The 22,479-nt window shown below is 43.1% G+C and overlaps 1 protein-coding gene across 3 annotated transcripts in view; it reads right to left on the bottom strand.

Annotated features, from left to right (window-relative positions):
- Positions 1-889: 889 nt before the first annotated feature.
- USP39 (ubiquitin specific peptidase 39) overlaps positions 890-22,479 on the bottom strand; it is a 30,420-nt gene continuing 8,830 nt past the window's right edge. For all 3 annotated transcript variants that reach the window (XM_082672048.1, XM_082672047.1, XM_082672049.1), the window contains 8 exons: positions 18,243-18,468; positions 16,321-16,398; positions 15,357-15,424; positions 14,224-14,412; positions 9,147-9,289; positions 4,026-4,161; positions 2,238-2,324; positions 890-1,394 (listed from right to left, as the gene is read on the bottom strand). In XM_082672048.1, coding sequence (XP_082528174.1) covers positions 1,347-1,394; positions 2,238-2,324; positions 4,026-4,161; positions 9,147-9,289; positions 14,224-14,412; positions 15,357-15,424; positions 16,321-16,398; positions 18,243-18,468 — 975 coding nt within the window. In that variant the 3' untranslated portion in view covers positions 890-1,346. The remainder of the gene's footprint in view (positions 1,395-2,237; positions 2,325-4,025; positions 4,162-9,146; positions 9,290-14,223; positions 14,413-15,356; positions 15,425-16,320; positions 16,399-18,242; positions 18,469-22,479) is intronic.

Below are 22,479 nucleotides of genomic sequence, written 5' to 3'. Positions count from 1 at the left end.
TCGGCCCTCCACATCTGCAGGTTTTGTAGCCACAGATTCAACCAACCTCAGATTGAAAATATTCTGGAAAAAAAATTCCAGAAAATTCCAAAAAGCAAAACTTGAATTTGCCACATGCCTGGCGACTACTTACATAGCGTTTACATTGTATTAGGCATCGTAAGTAATCTAGAGATGATTTAAAGTATACGCGAGGATGTGTGTAGGTTACATGCAAACACTGTGCCATTTTATATAAGGGACTTGAGCCTCCTCAGAATTTGGTGTCCACGGGGGTCCTGGAACCAATCCCCTGAGGATACCGAGGGGTGACTCTATTGTGTCCCAGAAGCAAAGGGTGGCAGCCAGAGGTGCATGGCTCCTACCTCCCATTAAAAGAACTTGCTTCAGCTGACTGACGGCCACCAACGGCTGTATCTTCAGATCTCCCACATCTTCAGGTCTGCCACAGTGTCCAGGCCAAGGCCACCCTTCCTCCAGGCAGCTCCTAATCAATGAGCTTGCCGAAAACCACTTCTGCTCGATTCTTCCGTGCTCCAGGCTTCCCACCGGCCTGGCTGAGAGGTTCAGAATTGCACTACAGTCAGATGCTCTTCCTACCTCCTTCCCTCCCTCTTTCCTCACACAGCCCTGCACTGCACGTTGAAACCACCCACCTCCAGACTTCTAGTTAAGCCCAATAATAATTTATCTCTTTCAGTCAGATATTTTGTTACTTAGAGATAAATGCATCCTAAACTGACACACCACCCACAGGCTGACAGGAAGAGACAAGCATGATGTCCACCAGATAACAGACTATAGGGTAGACAGTTTGTGAGGATTTTTTTTTTTTTAAATCCTCCCCTTAGGTAGCAGTCTAAGGGAAGGATATGAAACAAGAGGCTGGTTTAAAAACAGGAAAGTATTTAATCCATCCCAAAACACAAAGAAATGAAGAGAACTACAGGAAAACTATCTACCTATGATGGAAGAAGGGTGTTACTGGTTTCAAGCTCTAATTCCTAAAATCTTGAGGCTTTGATGCATAGAAGAAAACTATCTTGTCCTTCAGCTACTCCCAGCTATTCAGAAATAAATTACATACATCTGTAAAAGAGTCCTGGCCTGCTAGAAGGGAGACAGACAGGAAGGAGAAAGGAGGATCCATCTACAATCAATTGATCAAAGACCAGCTGAGTGACAGCACAGAGCCATCCTAGGCAGAAGGACCAGGGATGCTCTGGTGTGAACGAGGACACATAAAACCTGGGCTGGCTCAGGGGCTGGGCCATCAGCCTGTGCTCAGCATTCGTATTTCCATCTTCAGCCAAAGCCCCCTGGGAGCAAAGCTCTAGATGCCTCCTTCAAGCCCCCTGCTGGTTGGTTTCATCGTTATCTCGCCTCTTCCAAATCTGTAAGAAATGAATACAATAGATATTTAGGAGCTGGCATTCAATCCACAAATATGTATCAAGTACCTAAATCTGCGCTAGGCAATGGACAAACTATCACCCCACTTGTGTATTTGTTAAGTCCCCTGAAACTAACTCATAATCTTTCAGAAAATTCCTTCATTCAACTATCACTTTTCTACCCATCCTTCTCTTCCCATTCCAAACTCCTTTTCTAAAAAGTGACTCATAGTCAGACCTGCCACTTTAGACAAAGTCACCAAGGAAAGAGTTATCTCTGGAATGAGCAGCGTCTCCCTCCTTTTTTACAAAGCTATAGCATCTTCTTAGCCTCAGTCTTCCTTCTCTGCATGTACTAGGACAGTTAGAAAAAGAAGACAGAGATACTCTACTCCATGACCTCCCGACCCAGTGGAGAGGACAGTTACGCTAGTCCAGCTGGTGCTCCACGAAGACAGGACGGTGCGGTGGGGTCATGAAGAGTGCTGACTTTGCCCGGGGGACTGGGGAAGCTTCAGAGACAACTCCTAGCTGGCAGCCCGGATGGTTCTGGGCTCTTCCTCCTTGAAACCAGACCACACACTCGCAAAACTAACCTGGCTCACCGTAAGCAGAACCTCCTTGCTCACTCATCACTCTTACCTGCTTCTCCACCCTTCTCTTCCCTGAAGGTCACTCCTGGGCTTCAAGGGCCATATAATCTGGTCCCACCACACTCCCCAGTGCATGTCAAAAGGCACCCAACCTAACTCAAGCCCATTCCATGCCTTCACCTACATCACTGCTCTCACTGGACCCACGCTCCATCTCCTCGGTGCTCGTTGGAGTCTGCGGCCAACCCACCTGAATGTAAGCCTCCGACAGAGTGATCATCTGGGGAAGGATGTCAGTCACCTGGAGGTCTTGTAATTCATACCATTTGCCTGTCCCCTGCAGAGAGTACGAAGGGCTGGGTTAGTCTGCTCTCTGAAACTGAAAGGGTATGAGAGGGAAGGGATCACAGCTGAAAGCTAGAAAAATCAGAATAGTCACTAGACCATCACCCAGCAAGAGCTGTACGTAAAAGGGTGCACGGCCTCTGCCTGGCATCATTCAATTTTAAGACTTTTTAGGATGTTCATCTTGGCAAACTCAATTCCTGCTGAGGACTCCTTGAAGTACAATGGAGTCTCAAACACTGTACGCCTTTTAAGGACAATAAAGAGAAAGAAGAGGAAGCCCTCTACTCCTCACCTAAGATGTCTCCCTGCTGCTCAGAAGTGACGGAATAGACACACTGACTTAGGAGGTGCAGTGTTAACCCAAAGTGGACATTCCCACCCCCGTCCCAGAGGACACAGCAAGTTGGTCAAGAAAAAGTGTCCTTGGTGGACACTGTCCACCGTACTAACCTGTTTCCTTTGGCCTAAAAAAACAGTGCTGCAAATACAGCAAAATCTACTTTCCTTCATGCTTCCATAAACAAGGGGGAAAAGAGGGTTCTGGATTATGGCAGAGGCACCTCTGGAAGCTCACCAGCCCCACCCATCCCAACTTCTAAGAAACGCCAAAGACAGATACACTCCAGGAATTCTGGGTATTCCAGTAGTTCAGAACAGGAGACACAACAAAAGCTCAGGATCACATAATCAAGTCCCTATTCCCGGTAAAACCAAATATCTAGGTTCAAATCCCAATTCTACTGACTTCAGATAAATTATTCAAACTCTGAGCCTAGGTTCCTCACTTGTAAAAAGACGGCATTAACACCTATCTTGAAAGTGTGTTTTAAGGATATAAACGACATGAACATACATGAGCACGTGGCATACTGTCTAGCACACAGCAAAGCGCTTGATGGACAGAGCTAGTTATTATTACACCCACGGCCCCAGAAGACTAATCAAATTAGAACAATCTGTGCTAGTAATCTGTGTGATACCAAATGTATCTTAAGCGCGTTTCAGCCATTTTCAGCAAATTCACAAAATTTTTTTAGCTGAAAGGGAACCTACACACCAGTGCTTTGTAAACTTTAATTTCATACCAATCAGAGGGTCTTGTTAACATGTAGACTGTGATTCAGGAGGTGTGGGAGGGGTCTGAGACTCTGCGATTTGTAACGAGTTCTTATATGATGTCAGTGCTGCTGGTAAGGATTCCACTCTAGGTGGTAAGGCTCTAGTCTAGGACAGTGCTTGTCAATCTTGGCTGCACACTGGAAATCTCCTGGGAACTTTAAAACATCATGATGCCTGGTTCCCACCTCCAGATAATCTAACGCAGTCTTAACTCTGACACTTTGGGCCAGAAAATTCTTTGCTGCGCAGGCAGCCTGTGCACTGTAAGATTATTTAGCAGCATCCCTGGCCTCTGCCCAGTTGAAAACCAACAGGCACAAATTATGTTGTTCTCGCGTAACTGGCCTGGGGTGGCCCAGGTGTCAGGAGTCTAAAATCTGCCCACAGGGGAGTCCCATGTGCAGCCAAAATTGAGAACCGTTGCCTTAAACTGACCACTGTCACCTCTATTACTTGCAGAATCCCAAGGTCAAGGATAAGAAAGAGCAAACTGAAAGGAGCACCCTCTGAAGTGCCAAAGGAACACCACCTGCTCCTGCCACGGCCACCATGAGAAGTCAGCCCCACTCACATGATGAAGCACATGAATCCGGTAGGAGCCCTCAGAGGGCTTGCCGTCGTGTACAATGTTGGCGATGAGGTCGTAGGTGGTATTCTTGTGCACCGCCTGTACTTCTTCAGACAAGTACTCTCTCAGATCCACATTTCTGATGATGATGAAAATAAAGTGAAGATCAGACAAAGCCTACTAGGTTAGCCCTGTAGAGGTTAACTGTCTTACCCAAATGGACCATGAAGCTCTGGAACCCTATTTCAGGACCCTGTATCTAGGTGGGCTTGAAGAGCCATGGGAGCCCAGGTTTGTGGAAATTCATATAATCTGCCATAAAAATGAGTCAAATTGGGAAGACTGGCTCTACGGGAAAAGCACACTTTAAAAGCATGCTTAGGACAGGGAGATCAGCTCAGTGCTTTGTGACCACCTAGAAGGGTGGGATAGGGAGGGTGGGAGGGAGATGCAAAAGGGAGGAGATATGCGGATATATGTATGCGTATAGCTGATTCACTTTGTTGTAAGGCAGAAACTAACACACCATTGTAAAGCAATTATACTCCGACAAAGATGTTAAAAAAATAAATAAATAAAAAGTAAAAAATAAAAGCATGCTTAGGAACTTCTCTGGTGGTCCAATGGGTAAGACTCCACGCTCCCAATGCAGGGGGTCCAGGTTCGATCCCTGGTTGGGGAGCTAGATCCTGCATGCGTGCTGCAACTAAGAGTCCGCGTGCCGCAACAAAGATCCCATGTGCCGCAATTAAGACCCGGTGCAGCCAAAATAAATAAATAAACCAATCAATAAATAATAAATTTTTTTAAAAATCTAAAAAAAAAAGCCTAGCAGTCAAAAGTGCAGGGCCTGGAGTCATTCAGATCTGATCTGGAATCGGGGCTCTGCCACCTCAGAGCTGTGTTTGAGTTTAAGCAGGTGACGTAACCTAGGGCTCCTCTGTGAGAATGAGTGCCACCTTCTCCTCTGAGATGAGAACACGTGTAACCGCCCCACCCTCTGCCCTATCTGGGAATCAGCTGCAGCTGCAGTGTCAAGGGGACACCTGGTCTCTGGCCTTAGGCTATGAAAGGCTGATCATGTGGGTTGTCACTGTATATAATCACTGTAACAATTTCAATATGGCAAACCAGGCAGATCAATCCGACTTATTTTTTTCTTTGATCTTCTGGAACCTTATTTGTTTTTCTTTTAGTTAAATAAGCAAAAGGTTACAAGTAACAAAAATCCACCCTAGGTAGTTTAAGCACAAAAGGGGTATTTATTCAAGGGTTTCAGACTAGGAAATGCAGCTGAAACCAAGCACTGGAGAGGCAGCAAGATCCGAGAGGCACCTGCCCTCTTTTCTGCTTTGAGATCAGCTTTACTCTTTTCCCACCCAGCTTTCTTTCCTTTATGGAACCCACACTGGCTACCCCACAGCTTCCAAATTTCTCAGTTCTGGTTGCCAAAAGAGACTACTGACTAGGTTCCTTCAACTGGGACTTAGAAATATAAAATTTATTTTTAATACCTGAACATTCATTTTTTAAAATATAGAGAAGCATTCTTGATGTACTTAGAATAAAACCTGCTTTTGTGTTTTATTTGTTGAATTCTGTCAGCTGAAGTATATACATGTACACCGGTTATTACGAAGTCAAGAGCTATAATAAATGCTTACTGTGAAGACTCCGATGACAATTACTAAGATCTCTCGAATAGCTAAATAGGGAAGTAGATTGACCGTTAACATGAATATTAAGAGAATGCTAACTACACTATTTTCAGGAAAAATATAACCTTCTGTAGCCTACAAATATTTATAAAAATTTAAATACAATGTAGAATAAGAGAGATTATATCCTATTTCTAATCGCTGTAGAACTGGCTGATGTGCTACCACTCAAAACACAAAACACAGTAATGTCATCTCTGGAAGGATTTACAATAAATGCTAATAGCAGTCACATCCAGTGGTCACTTCCAGATATGTATCTCCTTTTGAACTTTAGACTATGAATATATTATCTCTCCAAAAATACAAAAAGTTTTCAATGCAAACCATGTATTAATAAACATCTTTGTCCTAACTATACTATGTACCTTTCTATGTGTTCATGATAGCTATTTATTTCTACAGACTGACAGTGTCCCATATAGATCAAAGAGTCGTTGCTGCTTTTTGTTGGGTGTTTTGTTTTGTTTTGGCCCCTCAGCTTGCGGGATGCTGGTTCCCCCACCAAGGGTCAAACCCGGGCCCCGGCAGTGAGAGCGCTGAGTCCTAACCACTGGACTACCACGGAATTCCCTAAACAATCACTGGTAAAATAAAATTTAGATATGAGTCTGAGGAAACCCATGTGAGCTCTAGAAATGCCTCCCGGCTGCCAAAAACTGACTTCTTGTATGGTTTTCTCAGCTTTAACAACAGCTGTTCAGACTTCTCTGAATGAGTCCTAGAGAAATCTTCAGAAGTATTTATACTCAAGTTTCCATGACTGAAACGAAACTGTTTAAGTGACAAAAGGGAATAAATACATGTTAAATCATTTGTTTTAGAAAACAGTCAACGGAGCAAACCATACTCATCCGCCAATCAGAACTGTCCAATTTTGAGACCACCTAAGTAGCTGGAAGTGAAACTTGAAACCTGTGCTCCAGAAACCCTACCTCCAAATGAGCAGAGGGTCCTAATCCCTGCAAGTCTGAATCAATCTCTGGTAAAAAGAAGATGTGTTATGAGTAAAACACAGGAGAAGAATTAGGTCTGATAAGGGTCCTCTTCAAGAAGCGGGGACCTTGGCTAACCTAGAACCATATTAGTCTAAAAGTAATGACAGTGCACAAAGTAATTACAGTACAGGTTTCCAGAATCAATCACACAGTTTGATGTTCTCTAAAAGGCTGACTGGTTGAGAAGTAACCTTTTTCTCAACTTCTCCAAAGCTTTCTGAAAGACAAACTACTGAAGTCAGTTACCAAAAATCCAAATGCAACTGGTGGCAAAATAAACATACTACAGGTCCAATATAAAAGAACTGCCGGAGTAAGGAAATTTCTGTGGTGACTGAGCAGGAACTACCACCAACACATAGTCCTTCCTCTGGAGCTGCCCTGGAGTCAAGAGCGCTCCTTCCTTCCAGGAACAAACTGGTGACTGTGGCAATTCACAGAAGCCCAGTTCTGAACTAAAACCCTGATACACAGACTTTCAAGGAAAGCCCCTCTGTGGTCCTACGCAAGTTGGCAGAGAGCTGACCTTCATGTGCCCCAATTTCATTCTACTTGTCACATAAACACAATACTAGAGAAGAACAGGATGAAAAGTGTGTGAAAAGAGAAAAAGAAGTTCTCCTGTAATCCTAACTACAAAGGTTTTCTCTCCTCAACCCCCACTGTTAAGAGTCCTGGTGATGATGGAACCAGAAACAATAAAATGTTACACCTGGGGCTTCCCTGGTGGCACAGTGGTTGAGAGTCCGCCTGCCGATGCAGGGGACACGGGTTCGTGCCCTGGTCTGGGAAGATTCCACATGCCGCGGAGCGTCTGGGCCTGTGAGCCATGGCCGCTGAGCCTGCGCGTCCGGAGCCTGTGCTCCGCAACGGGAGAGGCCACAACAGTGAGAAGCCCGCGTACCACACACACACACACACACACACACAAAAAAAAATGTTACACCTGGAAGGACCCCTAGGGCTCATCTAGTCCAAGCTTCTCATTTAATCCAGGAGAGAATATGCAAATGACCTGCCCAAGGCCACATGGCTAGGATGGCACAGAACTCTGACTTCTTTAATATTAGTTACTACCCTCTTAAACACTACACAGAATTAAGAACCAGTACTGGGACTTCGCTGGTGGAGCAATGGTTAAGAATCCACCTGCCAATACAGGGGACACGGGTTCGATCCCTGGTCCGGGAAGATGCCACATGCCGCGGAGCAACTAAGCCCAAGCACCACAACTACTGAAACCTGCGCGCCTAGAGCCCGTGCTCCACAACAAGAGAAGCCACCGCAATGAGAAGCCCGCGACCGCAAAGAAGAGTAGCCCCCGCTCGCTGCAACTGGAGAAAGCCTGCGTGCAGCAACGAAGACCTAACGCAGCCAAAAATAAATAAATAAAATAAATAAATTTATTTTAAAAAAAAAACCGGTACTATTTTCAAAGGAGAACACTGGCAGTCCTGGAGCAGTCTGGACATCTGGAAAATGGAAGCAATGGAGGTAGAAAGACAAGAGAAGAAGATGAACATTTGCCCCTTACAGCTCCCAACTACTTTCTAAGGTTTAAAAACACCACACTTCTGAGCTATTACAGCACGGTAATCCTATCATCCATCCACCCAAATCGTTCTCAGTAAGAAACCACCTTAGGGCTCCGCTCTTACCTTATCTAAAAGCCCACACACAGACCTTTCTTCCTGCCAGCCCCGCCACCAGGCTTCTCCATGTTCTCAGAGAGATCATCTTCAGAGTGGGAAAAACCATGTCTCTTGAGAACTGGAAACCAACTGTCTACCTCCAAAAGGGTCTTGCAGGAGCCTTCTGCGACTCCTCCAAATGTCCCATTAGAACACTCATAAATGTCTGCAAAAAGACAACTACGTGGTCAATTAAAAATAAGACTATACATCAAAATGTATAACGTCCTCATCAATAGGGAGAAACTGAACACATTTCAGACTTTATCCTCTAGGGAAGAAATAAGGTAGTAGGGCCCCAAGAAAGCAAGACAAATCTAGAGTCATCCCCACTGTCCATCCTTAACTATAGCATACGAGATGCAATGACCAGAAAACAGATGGACAGACTAACTGCTCAGGATTATCTTCAAAGCCAGGAGAATCCTACCTGTCCTACCCTACTTTTACCAACTGTTTTTCCCTTTACTGAAAGACTACAATTCCCAGAAAGCAACAGGAGAGAAGAAAAAGGAGGAACTGCCTGCAGGGAAATATCCATCTTTGAGGCCCCTAAAATATCTCTATCCTTCCAATAAAAACCCTTAACTTATGTAGTGTAGGTAGGTGCCTTGCAATCTCCAACTAAGATAGTCCAAAACTAAGAGTGGCACAAAGATATAAAAAGAAATTCAAGCTCATGCCCCCTAAGAGGAAGTGAAGGAGGGGAACACTCACGTAATAGGGAAGTTGACAATAGTCGGATTCTTCTCCACAAAGAAATTGTTCTTAGTGAATCTCTTAATACAAAAGATTAAATATGGAGGCAGCTTGGTGAGCTGGAAGCGCTTTAGAAAGTTCTCCTTGTATGTCTTATATTCCTAGAGAGAGAAAAAAAATTATCAAATTAGAGCAGGGACATGAGTTTTGTTCTGGCTTGTTTGAGTTTTGTTGTTGTTTTTTTTTTTTAATTTATTTTTTGTGATACGCGGGCCTCTCACTGTTGTGGCCTCTCCCGTTGCGGAGCACAGGCTCCGGCCACGCAGGCTCAGCGGCCATGGCTCACGGGCGCAGCTCCTCCACGGCATGTGCGATCTTCCCGGACCGGGGCATGAACCTGCGTCCCCTGCATCAGCAGGCGGACTCTCAACCACTGCGCCACCAGGGAAGCCCTTGTTTGGGGTTTTTTAATATAATTTTGCCTTACATGTAGAATTCAGAAGACACCTGATCCCAGAAACCACCTACAAGGCTGAGGAGTAGCTGTTTAGCTACGGCTAAAATACCTCAACTGTGGGCTGCATTTCAGCCAGCACACAATCATACTGTTGAACTCCAACCACAGTATGGATATTCCTTTCTATAAGGAAAACAAAAATGTCAAGTGAAAAAGAGGATTTGTTAAAAGCTCAGAATTTAAAAACCATGAGAGTCTCACTTAATTCAAAATAAAGAAGAGCTTCCTGACCACTAGACACATGCACGGTGCAACAGGCACTTAGGAGGCAGCAAGGAGCCCCTCATCACTGAGGGTTTTCCAGCAGAGCTGTCAACTGACATCCCACGTTCCTTCCTCCTCAAAGGCCCCGAGACTGGTGGGTCAAGTGCAATCTGTTGGGCAACACTCACTGAGGCCTCACTCAGCACGTTTGAGGGGATGGAGTGGTGGGGGCCCAGGACATTCTCCTCAGCCCAAGAGGCTTAAAAACTAGTGAACATATATTTACTTTTCCTTAACACAAACACAATGTAGTACAGTAAAAACTAAGAGATAGGAATGAAAAACTAATCATAATCAGAGAGGAAATACCAATGAGACCATCACTCTCTAGAGAGTCACATCACAAGAAAAGACAACTACAGATCAATATTTCTATGAACATGGACGCCAAAATCCTCAACAAAATACTAGCAAACCAATTCCAACATAAACAACAACAAAGACTTATACACCAATTATACATGAACAAGTATGACTTATCCAGGAATACAAAGGTAGCTTAACATCCAAAAATCAATTAATGTAATGTACCATTTCATATTAATAAAATAATAAGGCAATAAATAGGAATAACCGAAAACCATACAATCATCCCATTAGACACAAAAAAGCATTTGACAAAATCCAACACCTTATCATGAGAAAAACACTCAATAAACTACAGATAGGAAGAACTTCCTCAACCTGATAAAGAGTATCTATGAAAAATCCACAGCTAACATCATACTTACTGGTGAAAGCCTGGATGCGCTCCCTTAAGATCAGGTACGACATAAGGATGTCTGCATTTACCACTTCTATTCAACACTGTACTAGAGGTTCCAGCCACAGCAATTAGGCAATAAAACGTGAATAAGTAAATAAGAAGCATCCAGATTGGAAAGGAAGAAATAAAACTATCTCTGTTTGCAGATGACATGATCTTGTATGTGGAAAATCCTAAGAAATCCACTTTAAAAGTCTGGCAAGGTTGCAGGATACAAAATCAATATACAAAAATCAACTGTATTTCTACACACATGCAATTAACAAGCCAAAACTAAACTTAAGAAAGCAACTCCATTTATAATGGCATCAAAAAGAATAAAATATTTAGGAATAAACTCAAAAGAAGTTCAAAACATACTCTGAAAACTATAAAACATTGTTGAAAGAAATTAAAGAAGATAAATAAATAGAAAAACACCCCATGTTTATGAATCAGAAGACTTCTATTATTAAGACGGCAATAATTGTCAAACTAATCTACAGATTCAACACAATCCCTGTCAGAATGCCAGCTAGCTTCTTTGTAGAAATCCACAAGCTGAGCCTCAAATCTGAATGTGCAAGGAATTGTAAGGAACCCAAAACAGCCAGAACTATCTTGAAAAAGAACAAAGTCAGAGGATTCACAGTTTCTGATTTCAAAACTAACTACAAAGCAGTAATAACCAAGACTCTGGTCCTGACATATACGTCAACGGAATAAAATTGAGAGTCCGGAAATAAACCCATGTGTCTATGGTCAAATGATTTTTCAACAAGGGTGCCAAGACCATTCAATGCGAAAAGAATAGTCTTTTCAACAAATAGTACTAGGACAACTAGACAGTCAGTCATATGCAAAAGAATAAAGTTGGACCTTGTACTTTATACCATATACTAAACTTTACTTAAAATGAATTAAAGCCCTGAAATGTTAAGAGCTAAACTACAAAAGTCTTAGATGAAAACACAAGAGTAAATCTTCATGACCTGGGATTTAACAATGGATTCTTACATATGACAACAAAAGCACACACTATAAAAGAAAATCTAGACAGTATTTCAACAAAATTAAAACTGTTATGCCTCAAATGATACTATCAAGAGGGTGAAAATGCAAGCCACAGAATGGGAGAAAATATTTGCAAATCATACATTTGATAAGGGACTGGTATCTAGATCATATACAGAATTCTTACAACTCAATAATAATAAATAGATAAATAACCTAATTTTTAAAATGCACAAAGGATCTAAATAAACATTTCCCCAAAGATGATATGCAAATGTCCAATGAGTACATGAAAAAATGGTTAACATCATTAGTCATCAGGGAAATACAAATCAAAACCATAATGAGATACCACTTCACACCTACGAGGATGCCTATAATCTAGAAGATGAACAATCACAAACATTGGTGAAGATGTAGAGAAACTGGAACACTCACACACTGGTGGTAGGAACATAACATAGTGCAGCCACTTTGGAAGACAGTCTGGCAGTTCTTCAAATGGCTAACCATAAGAGTTACCATATGACTCAGCAATTCCACTCCCCAATACCCACCCAAGAGAAATGAAAACATGTCCACACAAAAACCTGTAGACTGGTATTTATAGTAGCATTATTCATAACAGCAGAAAGGTGAAAACAACTCCAGATGTCCATCAGCTGATGAATGAATAAACAAAATGTGGTGTATTCATACAATGGGATGTTATTTGGCTGCAAAAAGGAATGAAGTACTGATAGATGCTACAACATGAATGAACCCTGAAAACGCTATATACTAGGTGAAAGAAGCAAATCACAAAAGACCACATATTATATGAAATCTCCAGAAGAGGCAAATCTACAGAGGCAGAAAGCAGATTAGTAGTTGTCTAGGGCTGGGGGAGAGAAGAGGGTTGGAATGATAACTAAAGGGCGAGAAAAAACATCGATGATGAAAATGTTCTAAAGCTGACTCTGGTGGTGGTTGCAAAGATCTGTGAATGTAGGAAAAAACCACTGAACTGTAAACTTTAAATCGCTTAATTATATGGTGCTGTGAATTGTATCTCCATAGAACTGCTACTTTTTAAAAAACTAAGTTCCCTTGCCACATGATGAGTAACCTGACAGCGCTGGAGAAATTAAAACTTTCCCGCTCTAGCACACATACCACAGCCACACCTTCTTTTAAGTAAATTTCTGATCATCTAAGGGTATAAGCACTATTGGAAAAAATGTCTTTTTGGTGATATGAAGTAACTCATCTCTCTGCGTGACTGAAATAAAATACTGTGCTAAAAGTAAAGAAAAATTTTTAATCAAGTAAATGCCAAGAGATTTCACTGCCCACATCTGTGTCTATGAACAAGTTGACATCAAGAAGCCCTAGTTTTAATTATCTCAGAGTAGTGAAGGATAGACAGATTTAACACCTAGATGATGTCATAGCCTAACTTGAAAAGGTTTCTCTGGAATTTATGAGAAAATACGGGGGGGAAGGATTTCACCCTGGACATCAGTACCACATTCACACAGCAAGGTTTTAGCTAAACTCACATTACAAGAGCACTATTAACCAATTTTATTGGATTCAAAGTTTTGTTTGTGTAAGTTTGTTATAATTTAATACATGCTTAAAAGCTGTAGGTATAAAAGGCTTATACCAACATTGATGTTTATACTATTTTAAGTAATATTATAATAACAATAAATTTAAATCAATACTGAGGGTCTACGGGAATCTTAATATTACTTAAATTTGAACAAACAGTAATAACAGGGACCATGTGGCACAGTTGAAAAAGTCAGATGAAAATATCCCCAGCTCTGTCATTTAAAACCAATATAAACTAAAACCAAATAAAATAAACTGAACTAGATGAGCCCCAAGGTCTTTTGCCTCCCCAAAATGAAATGAGCCTAAGAAACAGGCTAGATACTTTAGGTTACCTATCTCTATGCGTGTGCGTGTGCGTGTGTGAGAGAGAGCAAGAGAAGGGGATGGGGGTGGTGGGGAGAAATGGACATTTACTATCTGAAAACCAATGAACCTTAGCTAAAAAAGAGAGCAGAGAAGGTTTGGAATGAGGCATCAAGTTAAAAAAAAAAGAACCAAAGTTAAAAAGTTTAAAAGAATCAAAAAGGATTAAATTTGTCTAGGATGAAGAAGGGAATTAAACCGAGAAACGGTTAACTCAGCAGATAAAAAGAAACCTTTAATTTGATGCAGAGCAATGGTAGAACAAGAATAAATTTTTTCATTGTATTTTAGTTTTGGTTTTTTTTCCACTTTAATACTGATGTCATGTTTTTTAAAAGACGGGAGTCTTTCGTACTTTTGTGAGTTCCTACTATCCTAGATACCCCCTTCCTTTCTCCATACTACCCAGAGGCACTGTAACTCAAGTTAAGAGTTGGGGGTGAAACATCAGGAAGTCTGGAAGGCTCAATAAACACAATATACTTTAAAATAAACGCATTACATAGACATGTGGCAATTTCCAAGTATAAAAAGAAAAATGTCAAGAGAGAGAACGGGGTATCAGCAGGGCAGGTGTGCTAATGGGCTACCTTCTCAGTGATGCCGTTGAACTTGGCCAAGATGTTGAAGAGCGGAACCTGGGGGATAATGAGCTGCTCCTTCTCATCCTTGTAGAGGGGGGCAGTAGGAAGGTCCAGCGTCAGGTACATAAACGTGGACTCCACCATCGTCTCTTGGTACTCATCATTGTGGAGCAGCTGCTCTTTTTCTTCTGCTGGCTAGCAGTGAGGGAGAAGCAAAAGGAGGGAAGGAGTGTGAGCAGAGTGGAGAACACCACAGATGGAAAGAAACGATGTTTCTGTTACATTTACTTCATTTAATATTGAAGTGAACCAAGAGGGGTGCCCAAGAGACTGAAAGTTTCACGTGCAGTTGTACCTGTTTAGATTAATGCAAAAACCGGGCTTCCAACTTCAGAGAGATTTTATTTAAATACCAGACTCTTTTAGTTTTTAGATGATCTAGAAAGCTTATCTGAGCTTTCTGGAAAAAACACGCCAGCACCACCCAGTGGCCAGAGCACTGAAATCAGTCATCCCTCGGTATCTATGGTTGGTTCCAGGAGCTGCCTTGGATACCAAAATCCCCGGATGCTCAAGTCCTATAGTTGGCCCTCCATATCCACAGATTCCGCATCCTCGGATTCAACCAACTGCTAAACGTAAACATAGTAGTTTTATGTATTAAAAAAAAATCCACGTATAAGTGAACCAGTGCAGTTCAAACCTGTGTTGTTCAAAGGTCAACTGTTATATCCAACCACTACCTCCCAAACTGAAGCACACTGGTGCAACAGGAACCTAGAGGAAGTGCCACTTGGCAGGTGTACTGTAGAACCTCTTCCTGGAGCAAAAGGCTGTACTGGGGCTTCCCTGGTGGCGCAGTGGTTGGGAGTCCATCTGCCGATGCGGGAGACACGGGTTCATGCCCTGGTCTGGGAGGATCCCACGTGCCGTGGAGCGGCTGGGCCTGTGAGCCATGGCCGCTGGGCCTGCACGTCCGGAGCCTGTGCTCCGCGGCGGGAGAGGCCACAGCGGTGAGAGGCCCGCGTACCACAAAAAAAAAAAAAAAAGGCTGTACCAGTTATCTAAGCATCTCTCTATCAACCCTAAATCCCCTCAGGTGATATAAATCGGTCCAAAACTCGGTTCAAGCCACTCACCAAATCAGGATGAGGAAGCTTTTTAGTGAAGATCCTCATGGACCCCTGGAAAACATCAGTCACAATAGCTGTACAAACAGAAATCAAAATGCAAATTCTGTCAGCTTGGAAAGCATTTCCAAAATACAGTCCTAACTCCTAAATTTCTGAAATAAACCAGCATCTTCCAGCAGAAGACCCAAAGCTCTCACTAAGCAGAGAAGAACCTTTGTAACATATACAACTAAATTATACCTTTATAAGTATTTGTGTAAATAATTATTTTATGTCTATCTTCTTCCCAAGAGAGATGGGGCACACAGGCTGAAGATACCTGAAGAGGTGGCAGGGCTATGTGACAGAAAAAGAATGAGGCCACGATCTCACATGAAGAAACCAACACCATCAGAACACAGAAAGAAGAAAACTGCATTAGGTCTCCAAAATTATTCACCTGGTTCAGCGGTCTCTAAGCTAAGCGTTATTTTTGGCATTCTTGAAAAATGTCTAGCTACTGCTAAGCCAACCTGGATGCTAAGAAACACAGGGACTCAAGGTCTGAGAATGAAAAGAGCGGCCAGCCTCATCTCCCCAAGTACATGCTCAGGGCGAGGCACGAGCTTTTAGTTTGTTCCACCAAATTACAAGCCAGGCAACCCACCCACCAAGCCCTCGCTCTGGCACCGCTAGCATGTCTACAGCATGCTGCCCAGCCCCCCAGCTTGAAACTGGGTCAGGACTTCTAGAGCACAATTATATACCCATTTCCACTTATTAAAAATGCCTTTAGATATAACCATATTCTAATAAAGAAAAATGGAGAGGAAACCATTCAGGAACAAGATTTAGCCCATATATACAGAGACACTACCCTAACACAAAAAGATAAACAGGTAAGAAGAAAAGGATGGGAAGCTGCAGAGCGTTTTTTAAAAGAAGCAACAAAACAAAAAAGGTCTCCCTTTCACAAAATAACATGACTTACTCTTTTTTTTCTTCTTTGTGCCCCCCAGAGCTGAGTGTAGAGCGTTCAAAAACCAGGAGAGAAAGTCGACTCCATCCCCTGGAAAAGAAAGAAAGATGGTATGTCGAAGCTGGGAGACAGTACGATATTCCAAACCACATGCAGGTTGGCATTTCTCAGTGTTTCTCCTTCCTCTCCGGCCACGCCATCCCGTCCCCTGGGCATCCTCCTCTACATGGCCACTACACGCTGGCACTCCTGAAGGACAAACTCTCAAGTCTTCTGATCTTTACTCTCTCCCTTGGCTCTCTGGTTCAACCAAAATCTTCGATTATCTCCTCTATCCCAAACCTGAGTCTCATCACCCATCAAGAGCCATTACTGGGAGTTCCCCGGTAGTCTAGTGCAGGGGTCCCCAACCCCTGGGCCGAGGACCGCTGCTCGAAACCGGGCCGCACCGCAGGAGGTGAGCAGCAGGCTAGCGAGGGAAGCTTCATCTGCTGCTCCCCGTCGCTCCCATTACCGCCTGACTGCCCACCCCCCTCCCCAGTCTGGGGAAAAACTGTCTTCCACGAAACCATTCCCTGGTACCAAAAAGGTTGGGGACTGCTGGTCTAGTGGTTAGGACTTGACGCTTTCACTGCTGTGGCCCAGGTTCAATCCCTGGTCGGGTAACTGAGATCCCGCAAGCCATGCGGCATGGCCAAATATTTAAAAAAAATTAAATTAAATTAAATTAAAATTAAAATTTTAAAAGCCATTACTGGGCTTCCCTGGTGGCGCAGTGGTTGAGAGTCCGCCTGCCGATGCAGGGGATACGGGTTCGTGCCCCGGTCGGGGAGGATCCCACGTGCCGCGGAGCGGCTGGGCCCATGAGCCATGGCTGCTGAGCCTGCGCGTCCGGAGCCTGTGCTCCGCAACGGGAGAGGCCACAACAGGGAGAGGCCCGCGTACCGTTTAAAAAAAAAAAAAAAAAGGCCATTACTGAACTTCCCTTCTAAGTCACTCCTCAGCCAGAATGTTTTCAAAACAAAGATGTGAAGGCACATCTTTACTTAAAAGCGTTCGTTCACTGACTCCCCACCGTTATCAGGATGTAATCCAGCCTCCTTATAGTGGCATATAAACCCAACACCTGGTCCACCTCGGCTCTCGTCGTTGGATCCAAGGGTCCAGCCACATACAGTCTTCTCTCTGCACCAGGCAGCTCCATGCTCCTGTCCAGTGTCCTCTCTACCTGGAATGCCCAACCCCACCCTGTCTCCCCGCTACCTAAAACTTAGGCGTCTCTTCCTTCACTCTGACCCCCAGCCCACCTCCCGTGTGCTCGACAGGCGTCCTTACTCTGTGCTCCCTCCCATAGCATGTTGTGCTTCCTCTATCACAGCACTTAACACCCTGTAATCATCTTTCTACATAACTATCTTCCCCACTAGAATAGGAGCCCCTGGAAGAAAAAACTGTGTTTCTTATCCTGGTAGCATTAAAACCTACTAGCACCATGAGTGAATGGTGAATCAACTGACCTGGATGCTAGAGAATATCATATCAGATACAGGTACTAAGAGCTACTCATGTGGCAATAACTAATTGAGTTTGGAGAGATAAAAATAGTCAAAATAAAATATTCTAGTCTGCAACATGGCGAAATGAGAACCAAAAGTGGCAGGCGCTTAATAAGGGATGGTGCCTTTCCCAGCCTCCTGGTTTTCCTGAGTCGTAGAGTTTAGTTCACCAAAGCAGACAGACTTTCTATCCAGCTAAAATCGCTTGGGACCCTGGGCAGGGCAGGCTGAGGAAGGAAGAGTGAGGAACCCAACCACAGTATGCACTGGACACTCGCTCCGGCTACTGTAAGGTTCACAGCAAAGTGGAAGTAAATGTGCTCATCAAACTAGTTGTGTTGCCCTAAAGTCAGAAAACATGAATTACTCCTTCCTTACCTTGCTTGGTGATCTGAAAAGTCTTCTTGCTGCAAAGGACGACAGCTTGAAGCATCTCATGGGGAGACACATGTGCCTTGAAATTTCGAGGGTTCCAGAGCTTTCTCATCAGCTCTCCAAAACGCTGGACCAACAGGAACATGATATCCCCAGGAGGACGCTTGATGTTCTTATAATTGTCTTCTTCCAGGAAGTAGTTTCGGAGAGGAGGAACGTTAGACAGAGCCTGGAAATCAAACAAACACTCCAATTAATCCACAGCCTTTCTTCAGGACCCCTGGGAGCCAAGCTTGTCCACCTAAAGTTCTTCTAATAGAACTGTGCCTGTGATGCCTTAAAGAATCAGAAGCAAATGCACTCCCAGAGAATCCCCCCCAGAGTTCACATTAGAGAAACATCCTTTATAGCGAGTTTCACAGAAAGTTCAGTTCTGCAGACACTCTGCTAACGTGGGTATAACAAAGGAGTTTTAAAATAAAGGTATTCGGGCTTCCCTGGTGGCGCAGTGGTTGAGAGTCCGCCTGCCGATGCAGGGGACGTGGGTTCGTGCCCCGGCCCAGGAAGATCCCACATGCCACGGAGCAGCTGGGGCCATGAGCCGCTGAGCCTGCGCGTCCAGAGCCTGTGCTCCGCAACGGGAGAGGCCACAACAGTGAGAGGCCCGTGTACCGCAAAAAAAAAAAAAAAGGTATTCAAATCCCTATCTGATGACCAACTTAATTAAAAATTTCCTTTGTTTACCCTAATTAGACCTGTGACTATGTTTGGATTCACAGGAACTGAAGGCTAGAAACCCAGATACTCTTTCTTCACCATGTATTTGGCTGGGGCAGAGAGATCTATCTGGAGACCACAGTTCCCCCATCTCTCAACTGTACATTAAAACAATATGAAAAACATCTTAGTAAAACCTGGTGTCTTCCCCAAATGTGGTATTGAGAGGGTGGTAATAAAATGATACAGGGACTTCCCTGGTGGTCCAGTGGTTAAGACTCTGCACTTCCACTGTAGGGGGCACAGGTTTGATCCCTGGTTGGGAAACTAAGATCCCACATGTTGTGTGGCATGGCCAAAACCAAAACCAAACCAAACCAAACAAAACAATACAACTGTATATAAAAATGAATGTACTGTTATGATGGAAAATAGTTAAAAGGTTTAAGAGAACAAAAATTAATTTTATCTCATTAAGCAAAAAGATAAAGACCAGCCATGTTAGTTCAAGAAGAAACACATGCTTATTAGTGTGAGTTATGAAACTGGGAAGGAGACCACGGTACAGACCCTAAATAAATGCATAGTCTCCCCACAGGTCCCTCCGGATGGGTTTATGAATCCTCGTCAGTGCTATGCTTACCATGAGCACAACTTTCTTTGACAAGGTAATTCTTTCAGCAAGGATAGAAGGATGCTGTTAAACACAATTAAACCCAGGTGTCTCTGGGGAAGACCCAGGTATCTCTGGGGACGACAACTCAGGATACAACGCAGGGTAACGATAGAGGTGATCAGGAAAGCCCCTACAAGCTTAGCTCAGCTGAAGAAACAAGGATTTCCTGCTTAGAGTTACTCTCAAAAAAGGAGAAGCATATGGATAGTTTATACTAATTCTTGCTTATCCATGCTGTGGAGAGAGGTTGCTCCCTGGTTTCAGCAACAATACAAGCAGTAGGTGTCCTCGGAGAGAAATTATTCGGCCTCCAGGTGGAGTACTTGGTCCATTCAATCCCATTTTAGTGGAAACATCACAAAGGATTTGTTCATCTCCTTGTTTGTATAAATAGAAGTCCAATGCATTATTCATCGCGCTACAGAGCCAGGTGATCTACTTATTTGTATAAATAAAGAGAACTTCCTGTGGGGACTGAAACCCATCACAAAGCCAAAACTAACTGCCCTGCCCATATCCAAATCCTATCTGTCCATCCTGTAACAGTCTTCACAAAGCCACGAGAGGCTGTAAGAGGAACAGTCCACAAAGTCTCTCTCCACCTAAGAATCTGACCTCTCCAGGGACCAGGCATGACACCAATGGCAGACACCAAAATTCACAGATATACTTTTACAATTTTTTACCAAATTCTTCATGCAAAAATATCACGAACAAAGTTTAAAGGCCAAAAAAGAACTAGAATGAAATATGTGCAACATATGCAAAAAAAAAAAGGCCAATATATATATGCCTACTTTTTTTTTTAAGTTTGAACATCTGATTTTTTTTAACACCTTTATTGGAGTATAATTGCTTTACAATGGTGTGTTAGTTTCTGCTTTGTAACAAAGTGAATCAGTTATACATATACACATGTTCCCATATCTCTTCCCTCTTGCGTCTCCCTCCCTCCCACCCTCCCTATCCCACCCCTCTGGGTGGTCACAAACCACTGAGCTGATCTCCCTGTGCTATGCGGCTGCTTCCCACTAGCTATCTATTTTACGTTTGGTAGTGTATGTATGTCCATGCCACTCTCTCACTTTGTCACAGCTTACCCTTTCCCCTCCCCATATCCTCAAGTCCATTCTCTAGTAGGTCTGTGTCTTTATTCCCATCTTACCCCTAGGTTCTTCATGACCTTTTTTTTCCTTAGATTCCATACATATGTGTTAGCATACGGTGTTTTTCTTTTTCTGACTTACTTCACTCTGTATGACAGACTCTAGGTCTATCCACCTCACTACAAATATCTCAATTTCATTTCTTTTTATGTCTGAGTAATATTCCATTGTATATATGTGCCACATTTTCTTTATCCATTCATCCGATGATGGACACTTAGGTTGCTTCCATGTCCTGGCTATTATAAATAGAGCTGCAATGAACATTTTGGTACATGACTCTTTTTGAATTATGGTTTTCTCAGGGTATATGCCCAGTATTGGGATTGCTGGGTCGTATGGTAATTCTATTTTTAGTTTTTTAAGGAACCTCCATACTGTTCTCCATAGTGGCTGTAACAATTTACATTCCCACCAACAGTGCAAGAGTGTTCCCTTTTCTCCACACCCTCTCCAGCATACTTTTAATCCTCAATAAAATGGACCACTAATAGAAAAATGAGCACATAAGGCCCAACAACTCATGAAAAAATATAATAATCAACTTTAGAAGTGAATCCTTAAAAAGTAAATTAAAATGGAGATACCTATCAAAATGGAAAAAGTTGGGCTTCCCTGCTGGCGCAGTGGTTAAGAAACTGCCTGCCAATACAGGGGACATGGGTTCAAGCCCTGGTCCGGGAGGATCCCACATGCCGCAGAGCAACTAAGCCCGTGCGCCACAACTACTGAGCCTGTGCTCTAGATCCCATGAGCCACAACTACTGAGCCCGCGTACCACAACTACTGAAACCCACGCGCCGAGAGCCCATGCTCCACAACCAGAGAAGCCACCACAATGAGAAGCCCACGCACCACAACGAAAAGTAGCCCCCACTCGCCGCAACTAGAGAAAGTCCGCACACAGCAACCAAGACCCAATACAGCCAAAAATCAATAAATGAAATACATTAAAAAAAAAATGGAAAAAGTTGTTTTCAATGCTAACAGTGACAATGCAAGATGAAGAACACCCTTTTGGGAACCCTCCTACACTGTTGGTAGGAATGTAAATTGGTGCAGTCACTATGGAGAACAGTATGGCGGTTCCTTAAAAAGCTAAAAACAGAGCTACTGTATGATCCAGCAATCCCACTCCTAAGCATATATCCGGAGGTAACTATAATTCGAAAAAACACATGCACCCCAATATTCATAGAAGCACTATTTACAACAGCCAAGACACGGAAACAAGCTAAATGTCCATCAACAGACGAATGGATAAAGAAGATGTGACACACACACACACACACACACACACACACACACACACACTGGAATGTTACTCAGCCACAAAAAGAATGAAATAATGCCTTTTACAGAAACATGGATGGACCTAAAGATTATCATACTAAGTAAGCCAGAAAGAGAAAGACAAATACCGTATGATATCACTTACATGTGGAATCTAAAACACGACACAAATGAACTTATCCATGAAACACAAACAGACTCACTGACATAGAAAACTTATGGTTACCAAAGGGAAAAGGGTGGGGGAGGGGATAAATTAGGAGTTTGAGATTAGCAGATACAAACCACTACATATAAAATAGATAAATAAGGTCCTACTGTATAGCACAGGGAACTATATTCAATATCCTGTAATAAACCATGATGTAAAAGAGTATGAAAAAGAATA

This window comes from Grampus griseus (assembly GCF_964374135.1).
Source record: "Grampus griseus genome assembly, chromosome: 15".
Classification (NCBI taxonomy): Eukaryota; Metazoa; Chordata; class Mammalia; order Artiodactyla; family Delphinidae; genus Grampus; species Grampus griseus.
The sequence above is the reverse complement of the archived record's forward strand: the minus strand, read 5'-3'. Positions and strand labels throughout refer to the sequence as shown.